Source organism: Bos mutus, chromosome 28 (assembly GCF_027580195.1).
Source record: "Bos mutus isolate GX-2022 chromosome 28, NWIPB_WYAK_1.1, whole genome shotgun sequence".
In the NCBI taxonomy this organism is placed as follows: domain Eukaryota; kingdom Metazoa; phylum Chordata; class Mammalia; order Artiodactyla; family Bovidae; genus Bos; species Bos mutus.
Genome location: NC_091644.1, coordinates 10594688 through 10616840, shown reverse-complemented (window position 1 = coordinate 10616840; position 22153 = coordinate 10594688). Strand labels below are relative to the sequence as shown.

Here is a 22153-nt window from a genome sequence, read left to right as displayed (position 1 = left end):
TCAAGAAACTAGAAAAAGAAGAGAAAACTAAACATAAAGCAAGCTGAAGAAGGGAAATAATAAAGATTAGAGTGAAGAATTGAAAGCAGGACTCAAAGATATTTGTGCATCCATGTTCAAAGCAGCATTATTCACAAGAGCCAAAAGGCAGAAACAATCCAGTTGTCCACTGATGAATAAATGAGCAAATAAAATGTGGCAGATACACACACACACACACACAATGGAATATTACTTAGCCTTTAAAAGAGAAGGAAGTTTTTAATAAAAATATATCACAAGGCAAAAAATTAAGGAAGGAAATTTTGACACATGCTATAATATGAATGAACCTCGAGGACATTATACTAAGTGAAATAAGCCAATCACAAAAGGATAGACACCGTATAATTCCACTGATACATGGTACTTAGAGTAGTGAAATTCTTAGAGACAGAAAGTATAATAATAGTTTCCAGGGGGTGGGTGAGGGGAGGGGAGAGAAGTATTGCTTCATGGGTACAGAGTTTCAGTTGTGCAAGATAAAAAGAGTTCTGGGGATGGTTGATGGGGATGGTTGCACAAGAGTGTGAATGTACTTAATGCCACTGAACTGTGTACGCTGAAAAATGGCTAAAATAGTACATTTTATGTTATATGTATTTTGCCACAATTTTGTAAAAGATTAGCATAGAAAGTAATGAAATGAGGATAGGAAAAAAATAGAAGAAATCAACCAAACCAAAAGTTGGTTTTTTGAAACGCTCAACAAAGTTAACAAACCTTCAGCTAGAATGACCAAGAAAAACAGAGAGAAGACTCAAATTATAAAAATCAGACATGGTAGAGGGGACATTATAAAATAAAATAAAAAGGATTATAAGAGAATATTATGAACAAACTTCATGCCAAGAAATTAGCTAACTTAGATGAAATGGAAAAATTCTAGAAGTACAGAATCTACAGAAATTGATCCAAGAAGAAATAGAAAAGCTGAATAGACCCATAACAAATAAAGAGATCCAACTGGTAATTTAAAAGAATCTACCCACAAAAGAAGACCCACACTTGGATGGCTTCACAGGTGAATGCCACCAACCATTTAAAGAAGAATCAATATTAATTCCCCATAAACTCTTCCAGAAAGTAAAAGCGGATGGAATCCTTCCCAAATCATGGAGCTAATAAATGCTATTACGTGGAGGAACCTTGAAAACAATATGCTAAGTAAAAGAATCCAGTGACAAAAAAGCCACATATTATATAAATCTATTTATATGAAATGTCCAGAATAGGGAAATCTACAGATACAGAAGGTAGATTAGTGATTATTAGGAAATGGGGGACCAGAGGGTGATAGCCAAAGAGTATGAGGTTTCTTAACGTGACAAGAAAAATTCTTTAACTGACTGTGGTGATGGCTGCACAGCTCTGTGAATATACTAAAAATCATTGAGTTGTCTATTATAAATAGTTGAATTATATCTCACTAAAGCCGTTCCCCAAAATAAGCATTCCACTTTTACATATTAAAAATGCTGAGCTCTTACACAATAGTTCATTTGAAACAAGGGTTTCCACCTGTTCCTTCATTCAGGAAGCTATACTGAGCAACCTGTGTGCACCATGTGGTACCTGGGCAGGCAGAGGGCTACAGAGATGAGTTCAGTCTAGCACGTGGGGCTTGTGGTCAGCAGAGACGTGGGGAGCATCCAGTCCTATTCCAGCCTGCTAAAATCCTTAGCCAGGCAGGTGCACTCCACATTGTGACATAAGGGAGACAAAAACAACGCTAGCCAACAGATACTGAGCACTTACTGGGAGCCAGGCACTGTGCTGAGCACTTTTCATGCATTACTCCATTGAGTCCCCACAGCAATCCACGATGTTAGTGTTCTCGACAGCCTCATTTTACAAATGGTGACCCTTGTGAAGAGTAAAGGGAGGTCCTCGGGCCTGCATGCATCCTAGACAGAGTCAGGTTTGAGACGGAGCTAGAAAAGGGCCTCTAGGGAGAACGTGAGGCTCCACAGGCTATGGCTTCTCAGCTTGGCACAGCACAGATGCTCAAGGGAGCAGAGAGCACCGAGGCCCCAAGAGCAGGTTCAGCCCTATCTGCGGGTGTCCTCTCCTGAGACTCTGTTTCTTCAGCTGTAAAATGGGGCTATTATCCCTACTTGGCCACAGAGTTGAGAGCCCTGCACAAGATTAGTGAGCACACTGTGTAACATACAGCACCCTGCTAGGAAGCAAGAGGTACTGAGGAGAGGCACCCTCTATCTGCACGTTGGCAGGACTCTGGCCCCATCTGGGAAAGAGCAGCGCGTGCACAAAAGTCACACACACACCTCTTCACTGTCCCTCTGCCTTGGATTCATTGTCCGTTGCCTTTGGATACTGGTCACCTCTCACTCATCAACCTGCCAGCCCCACTCAAGCCCCTCTCCTGGAAGCTTTCCCGGGCTGCTCACCCAGTAGACACTCTCGGGGGGCTCTGAGGAGGTGCACCCATGCACCCATAACAGGAGGTTATTAAAAGCACTCAGCACACTGGGCAGATGTGAGTGTTAAAGGAAATGCTTGGAGAGCACTTAGCACAGTGTCCATCTCCTCCTTAAACAGGGTGGAGTCTTGCTCCACCCTGGAGGCAGGGTGACTGAGAGCAGACAGGCCCTGTGTGTGGGGTGGCGTGGGGGGCTCAGTCAGGGAAGGCATGGGGGGCTGCTTACTGGGTGGGCCCAGGCACATCTGTGAGCACCAACCAGATCCTCAGCCACCTGCTGGCCTCTCGTCCCATACCTAGAACCCTGGGGGCTAGGGGCCTAACCCTCTGCCAGGGCGCCCTCATGCCAAGGGTCCCTTGCTCACTGCACACATCTGCCCAGGGAGTGTGGATCTGGAGGGCAGCCAGCAGTGGGTTCAGGGTGGGTGGGCCTCTCTTGGCCAGGGGCGGGGGGAGGCTGAGATCACCAGCTGAATCACCAAGGATCATAGTTCTGGGTTGGGTTTGAGGTTCTGCATTTCTAACAAGCTCTGGGGTGACACTGATGTGGAGATGGCTGGCTGTACTTGAAGGAGCAGGGACCCAAAGCATGGTGTGGCCATTCCTGAGAAGAGTGGTGACTGGCATCTCGGACCCCCCACTGGTCTTGGAGGGACCCAGCCCTGCCTGGCCACACCCTCAGCTGCCAACATCTGGAGGCAAGACTACACGGATTTTCTGAGTTTCCAGGATTCCATTTCCATTACACGTATAAAATAAAAGTAGTACCATGCTATAAAAACAGTGGAAAGTACAAAAAAAAATAGGAAAAAAAATCGCTGATAATCTCATACTGTATGTAACACAACTGTTAACCTCTCTCCCCAGGATTCCAAAACCACATCTGTCAGAGTCAGGGGTCATCCAGTGAGTGGGGTCTGCCCCCAGAGCCTCACCTTGTTGCAGCGAAACACTAGGGGAGAAATGGGGGCTGTTCCTGACCCCTTTCCCACCCCAAGGGAGCAATGCCCAGCCCCCCATGCCTGAGGCCTTCGTGTGTGCGTGCTCAATTGCATCCGACTCTCCGTGACCCCACGGACTGTAGCCCGTGGGATTTTGTCCATCTGTCCCATGGGATTCTCTGTCCATGGGATTTTCCCTGCAAGAATACTGCAGTGGGTTGCCATTTCCTCCTCCAGAGGATCTTCCTGACCCAGGGATCGAACCAGTGTCTCCTGCGTCTCCTGCAATGCAGGCAGATTCTTTACCACTGAGCCACCTGGGAAGCCCCTGCCTGAGGCTTTCACCCAGACCTATCCTGGGGGCACCCCTCCCCTTCACAGGCTGCAGGCTGCAGAGCAGGCAGAGGTGGGGTCTGGGGGAGGGGGCGCACATCTGGGTTCCTGGCCAGGAGCCCACATTCCTTCCCTGTGAGTGGGAGGTGATGGGCTCTCAGGAGAGCCGTGAGGAAGCCGTTGGCCCCTCCTGCCCGATGGTAACAGGACCCACCTTGGCAGGAAGACTGGGGTGGGGTGAGGGGAGACTCGAAGGCTCAGAATCTCACTCTGGGGTGCCTCTCCCAGACTGCTGACTGGCCAGTGCAGGCCCAAGCTGGGGCTCTGTCCCATCCACACCAGCTAGCCTGCCTCAGGAAAACCAGAGGGGACAAAGAAGTGGCGGCCAGTGATCACGGGGCGAGGTGCTGGAGGAAGGGGCCCCGGCGAGCTGTTTCGCCTCCTCCGCCCACGGAGGCTGGTCCACAGGCCAGCCAGGGCCCTGAGCCGCCGCCGGGGCCGGGCTGCCTTACCTGGGGGCAGTCCTTGATGTAGTGTCCTTTGTTGAAGCACAGGTGGCACAGGTAGTTGGGTGGGGGCCGCTTGCTGGGCTTGCGGGTCTCGGAGGCCAGGGTCAGGTCGGAGAAATGCTCCGTGAGGGAGCTGAGGCCGTCGGCAATGTTGTTGAGGGAGCCGTAGGGTGAGGCGCTCTTGTACACGCTGCTGCTCAGTGCCTGGGGGGGACAGAGGCTGTGAGCACGCTGCAGGCCTGGCCACCAGTGCAGCCATGGCCTCGTGGGCACTTCCACAGGCTCGGACACACACACACAAATTCATACCGATTGTTTTTTTTTGCCTTCCCTGATCTTTTCTTTTTTATTTTTTATTGAAGGATAATTGCTTTACAGAATTTTGTTGCTTTCCATCAAATCTCAACACGAATCAGCCATAGGTATACATATATCCCCTCCCTTCTGAACCTCCTTCCCGTCTCTCTCCCCATGCCACCCCTCCAGGTTGATACAGAGCCCCTGTTTGAGTTTCCTGAGCCATACAGCAAATTCCCATTGGCTATCTATTTTACATACGGTAATGTAAGTTTCCATGTTACTCTTTCCATACATCTCACCCCCTCTCCTCCCCTCTCCCCATGGCCATAAGTCTGTTCTCTATGTCTGTTTCTCCATTGCTGCCCTGCAAATAAATTCTTCAGTACCATTTTTCTAGATTCCGTATATATGCGTTAGAATACGATATTTATCTTTCTCTTTCTGACTTACTTCACTCTGTATAATAGGTTCTAGGTTCATGCACCTCATTAGAACTGACTCAAATGTGTTCCTTTTTATGGCTGAGTAGTATTCCAACATGTATATGTACCACCACTTCTTTATCCATTCATCTGTCGATGGACATCTAGGTTGCTTCCATGTTCTAGCTATTGCAAATAGTGCTGCAATGAACACTGGGATATGTGTGTCTTTTTCAATTTTCGTTTCCTCAGGGTATATGCCTAGGAGTGGGATTGCTGGGTCATATGGTGGTTTTATTCCTAGTTTCATACCGACTCTTTAGTCACCTGTGGGCTCTGGCTTCCTGGAACCCATGTTCAAATCCCAACTCGAGTTGTGCATCCATGGACAAGCCAGTGAACCACTCGGGACCCCAGTGACCCCATCCAGTAAACAGGATTGATGACAGCTACCTCCAAGGGTTTCTAGGAGGCATACATAACCCTTTATTTCCTGCCTGGCACTGGGGAAGTGCTCAGTATAGGATGATGGTGATGATGGTGATCATTAGTTCTTTACACGCTGCCAGGACGTAAGACAAGCAGCAGAAAGCCACCTGCTAGAGCCCGAACTCTGCCGTGTGCTGGTGGGGTGATCAGCTCGCAGTCTCGTTTTCCACTGTTCAGAAGAGGAGACTGACGTTCGGCACTTTGCCTGGTCTCCTGCAGCCCGAGCTTGTGCACGGTGTGTCCGGGGAGCCCTCAGCCCAGCCTGGGCCAGCTCTCTGGAAGCCCGGGGAGGAAACGGCCCACCTCTCTCACCTCTCCCACCTCCAGTTGACAGGAACCAGATGTCTTGCCTGGCTTCAAAGCAGACGCGGCCCAGGCCCCCTCTTGGTGTATACAGCCTCTATTTATAGGAGTCACGGGCTCTGGGCGGCCAGGCACACTGGAATTCAGCAAAGGTGGGGCCTGCTGTGAGGCTGGCAGGGAATGGCCGTGAGACCCTTCTCCTGGGGCCAGGCCAAGGCTAGAAAGAGGTAGCTTCCCCAGGGGCTGATGGCAAACCTGGGCACGAGGCTCAGGCTTACTAGGCTCCAGTTCTTGCGCACACCAGTGGGGACAGTTCTTTCTCTGGATCCCCTCAGTGTAGGAAGGGAGGGGAGTAAGCTGAGAGCTCGTCCCAGGGAGTCAAGACACCCCTCCTCCAGCCAGGACGGAGCCCACACCTAGCACATGTATGCCTCTGGAGGTCCGGCACTTCCCTGGAGGACACAGCCCTCACTCTTCTTGGCTCTCTGGACACCCTGCTCTTCGACCCTGGCCCAGCCCTTTCCCTCTCTGGGCCTCTTTTCTCTCTGGGATCTGGAAGGAAAGACAGAGACACGACAACCAGGGCAGCTCAGGCCCAACACACAGTCAGTCCTCAGTGACTCTGCACTGAACTTAAAGGCTCCTGATGACATCTTGGGCTTCCCTGGTGGCTCAGCTGGCAAAGAATCCACCTGCCATGCGGGAGACCTGGGTTCAATCCCAGGGTTGGGAAGATCCCCTGGAGAAGGGAAAGGCTACCCACTCCAGTATTCTGGCCTAGAGAATTCCACGGACTATATAATTCATGGGGTCACAAATCTCTGCTCTACCACTGCACAGGGCCACTGTGGAAGATCCCACACGAACCTGCATCCAGTCTGAGGGCAACTTTCCAGCTCTCTGAAAGGCAGAGGGTCCCCCATCCTTGGGGGAGCGGTACGCGAGCCAAGACCGGACAACCTTAAGGGATGTGGGGAGAGTCCCAGCGGAAGTGGGATTAGATGATATTAGTCACACAAACTGAGCACTTCAATGTCCCTGGCGCTGGAAGCTTTACGTGTGTTAAGATAACTAAGGCTCACCACAGCTCTATGAGTCACTGTCCCCATTTTACAGATTAGATCAGTGTGTTCAAACTTCTTTGAATGACCTGGGAAACTTTTAACCAATACAGTTTTTCTGGGTCCCACCTGAGACCTATCAAAGCAGCCACCAGGGACTGAAGGCCCAGAATCTGCTTTGCTTCACTGTGGTAGAATATATGTTACGTAAAAACCTATCCTTTTAACGATGTTTAAGCGTGCAGCTCAATGGCACTAAGCACATTCACATTATTTATAGGGCAAACATCACCACCATCCATCTCCAGAAATCTTTCGTCATTCCAAACTGAAACTCTGTCCCCATTAAACACTAACTCGCCACACCCCCTTCACCCCTAAGCCCAAGTCAGCATTTTTCAATCTTCCATGGAAGGTACAACCTTCCTAGCCCTACCTGGCCTTGGGAGCACCAACCTTGGGACTTTCCAACCATCAAGGTTTCTCCTTAGCTTGTCTCTAGGCCTCTCCCCATCCAAACTGGTCTGGGGGAGGGCAGTGTCGCCCCAGCCTCCCAGAGAAAAGTTCATCCAAACAAGAGACTTGAAGTTCCAAATGGTGTGACTCATTCTCATGACTGGGAAATGCAATTTCACAAATAACAACCCTCTTATTATTTTTTTTTTCTTTCTTTCCTTTTTTCTTTTCTTTTTTTTTTTTTTTCTGGATAAGATTTAAGCAAGTCCACAGGAATCAGGGCTGTTTTGGCAGCAAATTGTCAAGAGGAAGGGGAAGTTTGGTGGGTGCCAGAAACTGCACTAATTATACCCTGAAAAACCTCTCCCCCATCTTGTGGCCACACACCCCTGCCCACGGGCAGCCCCGCGGGTATCCCTGGGCAGGCAGAGGCCTCTGAGTAGGCTGTCCTCCCCCTGGCAGCTTGACACCCCTCCCACCGCCTCAGGAAGGTCATGGCTTTGTCCCTCAGGAGGGTCACACAGGCAGCTGTGGGTCAGAGGAGCGGGGCCAGGGCTCCCCTCCCCGCTGCCTCTCCCCATCCAGTGTACACTGGCCTGGCCCTCACAGCTGCTCCAACGGCCTTCCCCAGTCCCAATTCAAGACGACACCAGGAAAAGATGAAAGGAAGGAGCAGCCAGCCGACCCAACCTCATTCTGAAGTCACGATAGAGAAAGTGAGGCCAGGGGCACAGACCAGGGCACGCAGCCAGGCCTAAGGGCCAGGAGTTCTGCTTGCCGGCTGGCTGGAGGGGCGGGTGGGGCGGCAAGCTGTTTCCTCTCTGAAGCCCTGAGGAGCTCGGCCCATGGAGGTAAAAGGCAAGCCGGTCTCTCAGCCGTTTCCATGGCCTGTGGGGACTGATTGGAGCAGAGGCCAGGACATGCAGAGCTCCCTCCCCTCTGCCCATGGAGCTGGGTCCCGGGCTTTTGGATTCCCCACATGTAACAGGGAGCAGGGAAGGAGGGCAAACTTTAGGATCTCTGCAGGCCTGCTTTTTTAAGGTCCAGACACTCAGGTACTGAAAGATGTCCCCAGAGCATGGTACACAAGAGGGCACTTCATTCACAAGGCACCACCTCTCCCAAGTCCTGCCGCTCATGGCTGGAGGGCAAGGCTGGGCAGGGCTTCCCTTCATCAGTCAGCCCCTAATTCTACAACAGCGAGGCTACTCCCCTCGGTGTCCCACTGGCCACTGCTTTTCTCCCTCCAGGCCTGCACTTGCTGTCCACCCCTGGGATGCCCACCCTGGATCCAAACCCTCCAGGATCTGGTTCTTGACCTGGTTCTGACTCCAGTGATATGGCCAAGAAACCACCCCTTCTTCTTGCTCAGGCCTGGGCTCCAAGGGACAGTGTGAAAACCACCGGTTCAGGTGCTCCTGAGGTCCCACTGGCTACAGAGGCCCAGCCCCCTCCAGAGACCTTCCAGGCCTCCTGACCATAGCCTTGTGCTGCGGGCTGGGATGCGGACTCCCCTGCCCTGGCCTGAAGGAGCTCTGAAGTCTGTCTCTCATCTCTTTATACAGAGATACCTCTTCATCTCTCCATAGGGCAGAACATCCCCAAAGGCAAAGATTCTACTATCTTCCACTGCCCCAGAGACCAGACTCCAGTGTTCTTTAAGCCCCTGATAGTCCTGCATATAGACAGTCACAGGCAGGAAGAGGGCTCCATTTGACAGATGGGGGTATGGATGCTCTAATACCTTGAAGGATTTAGCTCAGGGTCTCTGAGGTCCCATGGACTAAGTCGGAGGGTGCTCTCACCCCAGTTTGCTGCTCTGGCTGGGGGGTGAGGGCAGCCCCACTAGAGTATGGCTCTGGGTCATCTAGGCCCAAATGAACAGCCTTGGGGAGGAGACCACCTCCTTCCTCCCCGGGTCAGTGACCCCAGCAGCGAGCAGGAAGTGTGGGATCCTTAAGCCACATGCAGGGAACAAAGCATCAGATTCCTGTCCATGGCTGGAACTTCTCCAAGGTTCTGGCTCGACTGTTGGGGAAAGTTAGATGGGAAGAACTACGGTTTATTCCGAGCCCACTTGTGTCACATACTCGACTGGATCCTTCCCCTCTCTTAGACTCATACCTGCCAAGAACACTGTTCGGATGGGCCTTGTCTGGCCGGTTTATAGAACTGGGAACTGAGGCTCAACGAGGCTGAGTAACTTCCCAAGGAAACACAAGCAGCACGTGTCTGAGAGGAGCTTCGCAGCCCGATCTGCTGGCCTGTTTTACATTTCAGCTCCCGAATGGCCTCCAAGGCTTGTCTTCCCCGACAGGAAGGGGAGCCACCTGGCAAGGACCACCCTCCTTGGCACAGAGGCCCTGTGACTCCACACTGCCAAGCCCCTCAGGCCTGGTAAGACAGAGTACCAGCTTCTCTGGGTTGTGTGAGGGGCTCGGGCCCCAGGGTTTGTGGTTCTGCTGAGGGTACACAAGGAGAGATTTTCAAGCCCAAGTCAACCTGACCAACTGTGCTTCCTTTCGGCCACCATCCCCAGGACAGAAAGAGGGCACAGTGGGAGAGGCAGGCAGGAGTCGAGGCAGGTGGGCAGGAGCTTCTGAGGGCAGCCAAGAAGAAGACGAGATGGGTGCAAGAAGAGAAGAGGGGACAGCTGGCAGAGGTGGGCGCGGCACCACAGGTAAGCTCTGTGCAGAGCAAATGCGGAGTCCGCTGCGCCCGGGGCCTGAGAAGGCCTGAGAGGAGGCGCCCTCTGCCCCTAGGTCCCAGCTCCGTGGGGCTCTTCCGTTCTTCCAGCAGCTGAGCAACCGCGTCCTTATCCCCAAAGCCATCCCTGTCCACACTGCTACACACACACACGCACACACACGCACGCCCACACTCCTCTCTTTGGAACAAGAAACCATTCATCTCACAAATGACTCCACCCCTTCTCCAAGGAGATCTGCACTTTTTCACCCCTAGGGTCTATCTGGGGCTCCAGCCCCTGGGGTCAGATACATACACATGCTCACATACACACATACATTCTATACAGAAAGCAGGGGTGGATATGGGCTGGGCTCAGGGATAGGAGACAGCCATGGCCAAGGATGGAGTGGGCCAATGGGAAAGTGAAGTCAGACCAAGGGTTTCCCCAGCTGTGGTTAGACCCCAGTTCTGCTCCTATTTCCAAGGTCTGAAGATGACCTGTGGGCCAAGAATGCAGCAGTGCTGACCAGGACAGATGCAGCAACCCTCTACTCAGGACCCCCTAAGGGCACCATTGCCTCCTGGAAGTCCATTCACCGGGGGTGTACAAAACACAGCCCCCTGGATACAGCCAGAACTTGATGGGAGATTCAGATTTCAATAAGAAGGCTGTGTTCTTCTTGGTAAGGGGAGTTGGGAAAGAGAAATGGGAAAAGAAAGGACCAAGGGATGGAGAAGCACAGTGACAGCAAGATGGAGTGGAACAGACCCAGGGGAGGGTGCCCCTCCCCACTTAGTCTCTCCTGTTCCCCTGCAGGTCACCACTCACCTGGCAGGGGTTCACATTTCATAGCCACGTGCCTGCTGCCCAGCTCCCCAGCTCAAGCATAGGCACTGGCTCTTGCTTCTAGACCAAATGCATTGAATGAAAGCAGAAAGCATGGATCTGAGAATCGGAGGACTAGACGGTCCCTAATAGTTAGACAGTCTGGGGCACCACCAAGGCTTGCAGCCTCTACAGCAAGGGGCCTGGATTTGAGGTCCACTGTCCACATGATCCCCCTGAAATCATGTGCAAATGCAAGTTGTATGTGCATGGACAGGTGTGCTGTGTGCATTGCACTGAGGAGAGGAACTTGAGCTGCTTTCAGATTCTCAAAGAGGCCCACAGCCAAAGAAGGTCAAGAACACTTCACACACCTAAACTTCTGCTGGGACACCTCTAGGCATGGGGTTTCATGACTCCCACATCAGCTCTTCAAAATTTATCAAGCAATTCATAAACACTTCTTCTGTGAGATAAAACAAAAGGCTAAGAGGCTGAGGAAAGTGTTCCCTAGTCACAAGTCTGGGGAAGGAAGAGGAGGAGAGAGTCCAAGTCATCCATCCACCCATCCACCTAGCGAATGTCAACTGAGCACCTAGTCTGTCCCAGACACTGACCAGGCATCGGATGCTGGGATTACCAAATGAAATATGACAGGATTCCTATTCTCAGAGTGCTGACAGCAATACCGACTGTTCAGACATGCTTTACCAGAAGCATGCACCATTTCTCTGTCACGGGACGTGGAAGGAGGGAGGTGTGTTCCCCATGGTATTCAGGTAAAGCCTTCAGAGAAGAGACATCCTCTGGGGCCATAAAGAAGTAAGTTGGAATCTGTCAGTTATACAAGGACAGTCCGCAGCATTAGAAGCAGTAGAAGCAACAGCAAGTGCAAAAGCTTAGAGTGAAAGCTTGGTGCTTAGTGTTTTCAGAAACCTCAAGTGAATCTACATGGCCAGAGGAGGGTGGGATAAAAATTATACATCACAGCCACCACCACCCCCACACATACACACAAGAGACCAAGCACCCTGAGACACACCCTGGAGCCCTGATCCTCAACTGATTCCCTGACTTTATCTTCCTCCTCTTGAAGAGCCTTAGTTTCCCCATGTGCATAATGGAGATGCTGCACCCAGTGGGTGCTACGAGACAGGAGTGCTAGGAAGTCCTCGGTGTCCATCTCCTCTGCCTCCCCCAAGCCAGGCCACCCTTGCACTCATGCCCCACAGAGTCCCAGGCTGGAGCAAGGACATGACAGAAAACCCAGGACCCATGAGCAATGCCTGCCACTCCTCAGAAGGTTTGGGATTGGGGACAAAGCAAGTGAGGCACTGAAGCCTGACAGAGCACCCTGGTTAATGCATGCCCCATACTGGCACCCAGGGCACGATCCAGGTGAATGCCACCCGCACCAGCAAGGCAAGCCAATGGGACAGCTGTAGTCAGGATGGAGGAGACTTCTAGGTCGAGCTCTGCCACTGACTTGCTGAGTTACTAATCAGGCCTCTATTTTCTCTTCTGTAAAATGGGGCCATGAAGAAAAGATGCCTAGAATAAAGCACCACCTCCCAAAGTAAGGGACGCTTCTCCGCAGAGTCTTTCTCTTGGTGCTGACCGCGCCTGACTTTCTGTCACTGCTAATTCCCTATTACTAATGCTGCCTGCTTTCCTCCCTTCCACCTGACTCAGAAGGTCCATGAGGTGTGGTCTCCCTCCGAGTCTAGGCCCGCCCTGTCAACTGAATCTGACGGAGGGAGGGTCATGCCATCTCGGCCAACAGGCCCTCGAACGACGGTCTCCCTTGTCTGAGTCAGAGCTCAGCTTTCCAGGGCTGGCCAGAGGGAGCCGGGCAGCTTCCCAAGCTCCCAGCTGGGCTGGAACGGCTGTTCCTCCCAGGCCCTGGGGCTGCCCCCCACCACTTCACACAGACCACAAAGGCTCCTGGGAACAAACCTCAGCTCCTGAAGCCCATTCAACCCGTTAGGCAAACTCCCACCTTCAACAAATAGGTGGCTTTGTTCTACACATCCATGCCAGTCGGGCAGCGCCTCGGCTCAGATGCACGAACGGACAGCAAAAGTTCCAAAAAAGTTCCAAACCTTCAGAAGACTGTCAATACCTGCTGCTGCTGCTAAGTCGCTTCAGTTCTGTCCGACTCTGTGCGACCCCATAGACGGAAGCCCACCAGGCTCCCCCGTCCCTGGGATTCTCCAGGCAAGTACACTGGAGTGGGTTGCCATGTCCTGCTCCAATGCATGAAAGTGAAAGGTGAAAGTGAAGTCGCTCAGTCGTGTCCGACTCTTAGCAACCCCATGGACTGCAGCCTACTAGGCTCCTCCATCCATGGGATTTTCCAGGCAAGAGTATCGGGAGTGGGTGTCAATACCTAGGACCTTTTAAATCAGGACACTGTGGTTACCCCCTCAAAGGGTTCTAACAGCCTCATGTGTGTAGGAGCCTGAAGCCCTGTCTGGTAAGCCTCATGAGACCCTTACTGCTGTTCTCAAATCTCCAGTGAGACCAGAGAGGCAAAGAGGAGGGTGTCCTCGGTGCTACGAAGATAGCACTAGGACCCAGGAGGGCATCTGGGTTAACAGCTGCAGGAAGAGCCTCCCAAGGGTTGAAAATATCCAACAAGGAAGAGGTCTGCTTTGATGGAGCACGCCCTGAACTTGGAGGTATTCAGAAGAATGTCGGGTTGAGGAAAGGTTAGCAGGCTCTGTCCTGCAGGACTTCTCAGAGCCTTTACTGTGTTAGTGGGCAGTATGTGTCTCCAAGGGAAGGATACTAGGCTGTGTTCCCCAAATGTATTTGACTCCAAAGCCCGTCCCCTCAACCTCCACAGAGCATCACTTGACAGCTGAGCCACATCTTCAAGCCACATCTGGCCCTGGAGGAAGAGGAAAAGAAAACAGCTGCCCTAAACATCTGACCTGGAATGGGACAGCTCTGTCTCCCTAAGAGGGTGGAGGAGCTACCCAGGAGGGGCTCTTGGCATCACTCGGAGGTGCTTAAGCACTAATTCTCAACATGAGGGTAACTCTACTTTTCTGCAGGTGGAGTCCCACAGCCTCCACACTGCTGTGAATTTAAATTCCAAACAAAACCTGGCAGGGAAGACCCCCCACCCTCATGCCACCAACCCCAGCTGCCTCTAAGACCTGCCTTCCTCGGGTACCCGGAGAAAGAGAGGAAGGGCATAGCCAAGGGCCTCACAAATTTCCCTCCAAAGACATACATTAATAGTTGTTGCCACAGATCAGGGTTGAAACAGGGGTTCATTCACAGGGTCTAGTTTCTGTACCCAGAGGCCTTTTTAAGAACTGCACCAAGTACCTGTGTGTGCTTTGGCCTGGCAGGCTTACCACACTAAGAAGCCGAGAAAACCCCCACAAGCAACCACCCCCTGGTGCCAGTTTCTGAACTTGCCCATGAACTCCACCATCTCCCTCTCTGCTCCCGGAGCCAATGCTCCACTCAGAACCCTTGGCTTATCTTCAGCTTCCAGAGCTGAGGTTCTAGGGGCACAATGGGCTTCTGTGCCCCCATGTCCTCAGCCCCCACCCCCGCCCAAACCCCAGCTGCATTCATGGTGTTCTGCTATTGTGGTGGGAGCAGCCTGGGGGTGGTGCAGGAGGGGGTGGGCTCTTGGCACGGGGACTGGCGCAGACAGGCCATGGTCAGTGGTCAGCATGCAAGTCACATCCGCAGGCACTGCCACTGGGCCTGCCAGGCTCTGCATGGAATGGTGACGCTCCTGGGGCCCTGGGGCCCTTCGCAGAGTTCCTGCAGGCCCACATACAACTTGCTTCCTGTCGGACAAGCCCCTTGGTGGCATTCAGGTGGGGGGTATTTTTTCTTGCCTTCTCAACCAGTTGCTATTTTGGAGCCATATTAGGTCACCAGCTAAGCCCTGGATGCAGGAAAGGCCTGTCCCTAGAAGCACAGCTGGGGCTTCAAGAGGGTTTAGGAGGCGAAACGGGTTGGGGGGAGGTGGTGAGAGCGGGTGAGTCTGAAGCCAAGAGAGTCTTCCAGAAGTCAGCAGACACAGCCTTCCAGCCCCTGCATGGAAGCTACTGGCTCATGAACATAGGAGAAGCCCCTCCTTACTCTCCCAACTCAGCCTGTCTGTAGGTACATCTTCTCCTGTACAGCTCTCAAATCCCACACACATCACCCTGGAGGACAGCAGAAATTACATGTTACAGATAGGTAAACTGAAGCCCAGATAGAGATGAGGGTTCTTCCAAAGTCAGATCATGAGAGAGTGTTTTCCACCATTGCTCTAGATAACCTTTACCAGCTCCTTCTACACTGGCCCTAGCAAAGGAATGTGCCCCTTCAATGGGGACACCGAGGTAAGCAGCTAGCAGAGGCTGCTTAGGGACCCCCACTTGATCTGTGAACCATGGTCTCCCTTCTGCCTTTGGGTTCCTACAGGATCCCCATGAAATCACCCACCATTCACACAGTATCATCTTATCTGTCTTCTAATCTGGGGCCCCCATGGGACTCTGGTGGAATCCCCAGGGGGCCACGCAGAGCTCAAAAATGTTTGGTAAGAAAGCAAACAACTGACAAGACCCAGGCACTGTCCTCCAAAGCCCCTGGTCACAGAAGCCAGTTCCCTGAAGAGAAGGCAAAGTCCCTTGTAAGAAAGAAAGATTTCCAGCCAAGAACAATTCCTCAGGTGGAGAGAGTGCTTTACAGTTTACAAAGAGTTCTGGAATATGAATGCTGTCGCCTGGCACCAAAGGGTGCTTTCCAGATTCATCTCCCCCAGCTATGCCTGACAGATCAATACAGGTCAACCATCCCTTCTTTTTGCTGTCCTGCCGTCGGCCCATCTCTAGGCCTCAGGCCAGCAGTTCACATGGCCACGTCTTCCCTAGTCAATAATGGCAGAGGCAAACACATTATGGGGTCACAAAGGGCGACCCTCTGTCTTTCCCACCTCATCACCAGCACACTGGTGTATACACAGGTCTTCTCCCGCAAACTGGTAAGGGACTCTGACTCTCCTGAAACTAACCAGTGTGCCCTGGTCTAGAAGACAAGTGCCCCTCCCGTGGGTCCTCTTCCCGGGCCCCTCCCTCTGCACTTTTGCAGAGAGAGCTGCCAGAAGCAGAGTGAGGGAAGGCCACAGAGGGTGTCTGCGGTTCTCACATGAGGCAGGAGTAAGTGAGAGTGGGGCCCAGGAGGAATCCAGCTGAAGGGAGAGAGGATGGTATCCAGGAAGGCTCTGAAGAGCTCTCCAAGGGACTGGGAGGTCCTGGCAATCTGGGTATTTATCTAGCTGGGGAAAGATGCAATCTGGGTATTTATCTAGCTGCCCGTCTGACTTTGTAACTGAATCCATCCAACAGGCAGACTTTGCAACGGCAGCCGGCCCAGGTTTCTGGAGAAGGCACTGGGCAGCTGGAACCTCTCCCCCTATCGAGCCCCCTCCCAGGAGCTCAAGAGATTTCCCTTTCATTTCCTTCCAGGCTGGAAGGGCGGGGGACAGCACAGTCTGTGGGGTCAAGCCCTCAAAAACCACTTCCTATGTGGCTGGGGGAGGGCGAGCGGCTGAAGAGTGTATTTGGGGGTCCCTGCGTGAGAACAGCAGAAAAATTCTGCGGGTCAGTCACTGCTCTTCAGAGTGCCCTTCAGGTCGGAAACCACCGAAGTCGGAGGAGAAGATTTCAGGGCCCTCCGGAGGAACTCGGAGCAAATCCACACTCTCCGTCCCAGCGAGCGGTGGCCAAGGGGGGGATGGGGTTGGGCGTGGGAAGGACATTTGGAAGGGGCTCCCCGCACAAGCCGCGCCCCGGCTGTCTGGAGACAATCCGGAACCCACCCACCCGGTCGGCTTCCCCAGCCCCCTTGGAGCAGGGCGCCCCAGGCTGGGAGAGAGGGAAGGAGGGCTCCACCCGCCCCAGAGCTACTCCGGGCCGGGCTCAGGCGGGGAGGTGACGCGCTCCCGGCGCCCCGGGGACTTCGGGAGGCGAGTTTGGCAGAGCTGAGCGAAGTCAAGCCAAGCAGGGCCGGGCAATACGGAGCCGGGCCGGGGCCAAGCCAGGAAGAGCTGGGCAGATAGGAAAAGGCCCTGCGCGGTCGCCGGAGGGCGGGGGCGCGCGGGGGCACCCACCTCTCCGCGCTGCAGCTGGAAGAAGCTGTTGAGATAGCTGGAGTGCAAGGGCGAGCCCAGCTGCTCTGGGCGGCCCTTGCCGAAGGCCAGCTCTGGGGGCGCGGCGCCGGCGGGCGGCTCTGGCCGGAAGGCATCGAAGGCGCTCGCCTGGTGCGTGTCCTGCAGCGACAGGTAGACCCAGTTGAGCAGCTGGGTCGGCTGGTACACCGAGGCGGCGCTCGTGTCGATGGCCGACAGCAGGCTCATTTTGCGGCGGCGGTGCCGGCTCCCCGCCCCCCACCCCGGCCGCCCGCTCGCGCCCCCCCCTCCAGCGGAGGGGCGGGCACCGGGGAGCCTGCGCCCACTGCCGCCGCCTGAGCCTGGACGGCGATCGCCTGCACCCCGCGCTCAGCCCGCAGCCGCCGCCGCCGCCTCCCCCCAACTGCAGCCGCAGCGCGCGCGGGCGGAGGAAGGAGGCAGCGAAAGTTGGGCAGGAAACTTTTGGGCCCGCCCCCTCCGAGCCGCCCGCCCCGCCCCGCCCCGCGATCCGCTATCTGCCTCTGTGCTGACCCCTTCAGCGGCCGCTCCTGGGGTGGGGTTCTATGAGGCCCCGCCCCTTGTGGCACCATCCTCGCCTTCCATTGGCTGTATCATTGAATATAGAGTAGTGGGGGCGGGGTGAGAGGGGGGAAAGGGAGCTCATCTACATAGGTAGCACGGGGAGGGTCCGCCCATGGGCGGTCCCGTTGCAGTCCCCGCCCGCTGAGTGTGGCCGGCCCAGCTCCCCAGCTCTGCAGGAGCTCTGTGCTCCCCGGGCCTGATATGTCCAGGCTCTCTCTGCTTTCGGCTCACTGCTGTCTCTCTTTCCAACTCCTTTACAATGATTTCATTTTCACTTGTTTTTTCCCCCTATTTTCTTAGCTTCCACATACTCTTCTTTCTCTCAGACTAACATCTCCTGTGTCCATCGTCTGTCTGTCGTCTTTCTCGGCGGATCTGTTTCAGTCTCTCGTCTTTTCTACTTTCGTCTAGTCTGATGTGTCTTTGCCTCTCCCCTTCCCCTCTCAGACCCAGACACGCGCGCGCGCGCGCACATACACACACATACTCACACACACATCTCCCCCCCTCCTCTCACTATCACCAAAGGACCCTCCCCCTCCCACTTAATTCCTTCCATCTGCAGAATCGTTTTTCGGGTCTGCTTAGCCAAGGGGGGCCTGGGTTCCTGCCCCAGGAAGGACTCCCCGCCCCCTTCCCTCGCCTTCCTCCCTCCCCCTCTCTCTTCTCCTATTTCTGCTCTGCGGCCGCCTCACTTCTTGCACTTTTCCTCGGCCCGAACCCGCGGTCCCAGCCCACCCCAATGCCTCTGCGGGTCGCCAGGACTCTAGATGAGTTTGGGGAACTGAGGAAGACGTCTGTCACTCTGCTCCCCAGGGCAGCCCAGCTAGTTCAAGTATGCCGCGGGGTGGCGGGGGTAGGGTGGGGCTCCACAACCATCCCTCGCCCTGCCCCGCCCGACACACTCCGAAGCCCCGAGGCCTTCACCCTCTCAAACTTAGGTAATCTTCGGGCGCCTGCGCTGCGCCAGCGCCAGGGACCTAGCGACAAGGCGCCTAGAGGGGGACGCGAGTGACCTCTCCAACCTCCAGTGGTTCTGGAGCCATTCAGCCTGGCGTTCAAGTGCCAGCTTGGCCACCTTCCAGATGAGTGGCCTTGGCGTTGCGCCTAACCTCTGCTGATGAACCTTTCTCTTCTGTAAGATGGGGAGGGTCACTGTCCTACCTCTAGGGATATTTGTGAGCTTACCAGTTTGAGCTTGAAAATCAGAAGACATTCCATGAAGGTCAGCTCTCTGGTATCCCCTCCAAGAGGTTTTCTCCCACCACCTGCATGGGCACACATCTGTGGATGCTTGGAAGTGAAAGGACGTCAGTGGTGACCAAATGCCACCCTTTCCAACCATGTCACCAACCAAGAACCCCTTGGATTTTTTTTTTTTTGGTCTCATTTGATTACGTTTTCAAAGATTTTGTCTATCAAACAGTTTGGGATTATTAATACAAATGATAACACACATACCAATCTTAATATTTTCATCATCAGAGACACACATATATAGTACCCTTTATATTTTAAACCTATCCCTTGAAAGAGAAAGTACACATTTGTTGGGAATAAATGTTATTACCATTTACTTTTGGTAACATTTGGGGTCATCTCTGGAACTCTGATACTATCTTTAAGGTTCCAAGGGGAGGGGCTGGATAGGATTTAGAACCACCTATCTAAACTTTCCCTAAGTTTTACAGAGAAAACTGCTAGTCAGAGAGGAGATGTCTTCCAATTGCACATCTTCCAGTTCCAAAAGCAGGCAGTTGGGGAGCCTAAAGGAGACCCCAAGGTTTCCAGCATTAGCCCAGAACTCTGTCTCTACCCACCACTCTTCTTCTGGGCAAGGATAGTCCTGTTATCTTGAAGTGCATATTTTTTCCCTAGTATGGGTTGCAAATTTAAATTGCTTTAGAGACCAGGCAGGTACCAGGCAATAAACAGGTAATGATGGAGCATGTGGAGAGCCAAAGTGCTAGCCACACAAAACCCTACTGCTATGGTTCTTAGCCTCAGAGAGACTATGAGTCTCAGGCACCTGGTCTGGGATCCCCTGTCCCTAAGAACGATGTTGCAGTACCCTCCATGCTGCAAGGGCACTGGTCCTACCTGGTGACCATACTGATGGCCTCTGCTCTCTTCACCACCACCCCCACTTCATAGTTCCTACACAGGGCCCGTACATAGATAAGAGATGATCCAAAAAATGTTTGCTAGGTCAATGGTTGGATGGAGGGATTATGGGAGCCAGATTAGGCTCCCCTTTGAAGCCTGAATGGCTTCTTTGCTTTGTACTTTTCTCCCTCCCCTTGCCCACAACACACCTGCTCAACACGTGGGCTCTGTACCCAGTCAGTGATCAATAAATTTGAGCAACTGACAGGCAGTTTGCCTGGATAGCAGCTGACTTGGCCCCTCATATCCCCGAGACAACCCTTCCCATGGGATGGAGAGTGATGGGTAAGAGTGACAAGAGAGGTATCAGAGGCCTGGGTCCCAGGATAAGAAGACTGGTCCAGGCCCAAACTCTGTGCTTCCCCACCCCCCATCATGTACACATTAAGAAGCCTTGCATTCAAAATGGCAGAGGGGACTTCCCTGGTGGTGGAGTGGATAAGAATCTGCCTGCCAGTGCTGGGGACATGGGTTCAAGCCCTGGTCTGGGAAGATCCCAGATGCTGAAGAGCAGCTAAGCCCAAGAGCCACAACTACTGAAGTCCATGCACCTCAGAGCCTGTGCTCTGCAGCGAGAGGCCACCACAGTGAGAAGCCTGAGCACCACAAAGAATAGCCCTGCTCCCAGTGACTAGAGAAAGCCCATGCAAAGCAACAAAGACCCAGTACAGCCAAAAATAAATAACTTTAAAAAAATGTCAGAGGTCCTATCTCAAGCCTTCAGGTTACAGAGAAGGAAGCACCCTGACCCAGAGAAGGAAAGGGACTGGCCCAGGGTCACCCAGGAAGCCTGAGGGCTAAGCCACCTGCTCCTAATCCAATCCACATCTAACTCTCTTCCTTGGCCCTGGTCTGGCAGTCTCCTGCATGGCCACTCTGGCCCTTACACTGTCCTCAGGACCACAGGGAACTCTCAGATGAGGGTTGGATCCACATCCCATCCCCTTTCTGGCAACTCCATCCACCCTGTGGTCTCCAGGATGAGACAACAGAGAGAAGACAGGATTTGGAGAAAAGAAACCTGGCTGAGTGGCTTTGGGCAAGTCTCTGTCCACTCTGTAAACCTCAGTTTTCTCAGTTAGTGCTTGACAGGGTCAAACGAAGAGGCAAACAGGAAGGTGCTTTGCTAGCTGGAAATAAGCAATCATGTGGGAAGGAAGTGTGGTATTAATAATTTCAATAAGAGTGATATTCAACTTTCCTGGCATGGTGTTTGGAGGAGGAGGACCAGTGTAGGGAAGTGTCTGCCCCTAAAGTTGCCCAGGCAACAGATTTGATAGTTCCTTGGTGGCATTTCAAACCAAGAGCTTTGGGCTCTGAGCAGGAGGAACTTTGGACAGAAGAGCAAGCAAGGATCTGGGGTGGGGGTCTTGGGCGGGGGAGGGGGAAGAGGGACAGGAGTCAGCCTTCAATTTGGGCTTGAAAGGCTGGCAGAGATGAGCAGAGGAAGAAGAAGGGACTTCACAGTCCTGTGCAAATTGATGCTGCTTATTTCACTAGAAAACATCTCATGGTGATTTGTAATGCAAAGAAACCCCTAACCCTCTTGAACCCACCTGCACTCCATGTGTCAGGAATTAAACAGCTGATACACACTGGGAAGGCTGACGTTTGCCTTTCCTCTGGGCCAGGGCTGCGCACTGGGCTCCTTTGGGCTGTGTGTTGACACAGAAGGTGTCAGTTTACAGCAGTGATAGCAAAATGGCAAATACTCTCCCTGCACACTCCACTGCCCCATCCCCCACTGAGGGCAGAAGTCACCGAGCGCAGCGCTCCTTCCCAGACAGGGCTCCAGGCTCCATCTCCACACAGCACTCCGGATTTGCTGCTAAGAGTGGAGCTGGTCCACAAGATGAAAACTATTTGCCATCCCTGACGCAAATCCACAATCCCAAAGAACTCTCTGACATATATGGGGACGTTGTGCAGAATTAGAAAGAGGCTGCCCTCAGTCCCAGTGGGCTCAAATCTTGTATACAAGTCACTTTTGTACAGACACACAAAAGATAATCCTTCTTCCCATGGATGCAGCTCCCTTGTTGCCAGGGCCCAAGGCTTGGTGAATGCCAGCTAGAGTTTGGTGCCCACCAATCCCAGATATGATTGTTCAGTTTCTCTGATGAGAAAACCAGAGGTGCAGCCTCATCACTCCAGGCCCCGCTTACAAACTCTTGTCCAGAAGGGAGCCATACAAAGTGGGCGGAGCCGTGAGCCTTAAACTCAGCTGGCCATTGCATGCAGGTTTGCAGCTGTGCAATAGTGCCAGGGCCTTTGGAATCTACCCCGTTCCTCACTGTGTGACAGTGGAAAGCTGAATATCCTCTCTTCATGTGTAAAACCTTTCCGCTGGACTTGGACACCTGATGGCCCTGGTCCTTGGAAGGCCCTCAGAGAGTGCTTGCCCAGTTTCAAGGCTAGATTCTGTGAAGTGGATGTGAGGG

General features: G+C 53.2%; 1 protein-coding gene across 1 annotated transcript in view; it reads right to left on the bottom strand.

Moving 5' to 3' along the window:
• ZCCHC24 (zinc finger CCHC-type containing 24) overlaps positions 1 to 17354 on the bottom strand; it is a 64206-nt gene extending 46852 nt beyond the window's left edge. The window contains exons 1-2 of the mRNA XM_005899384.3: positions 16947 to 17354; positions 4269 to 4469 (exon numbers count right to left, since the gene is read on the bottom strand). Coding sequence (XP_005899446.3) covers positions 4269 to 4469; positions 16947 to 17192 — 447 coding nt within the window. The 5' untranslated portion in view covers positions 17193 to 17354. The remainder of the gene's footprint in view (positions 1 to 4268; positions 4470 to 16946) is intronic.
• Positions 17355 to 22153: the final 4799 nt, after the last annotated feature.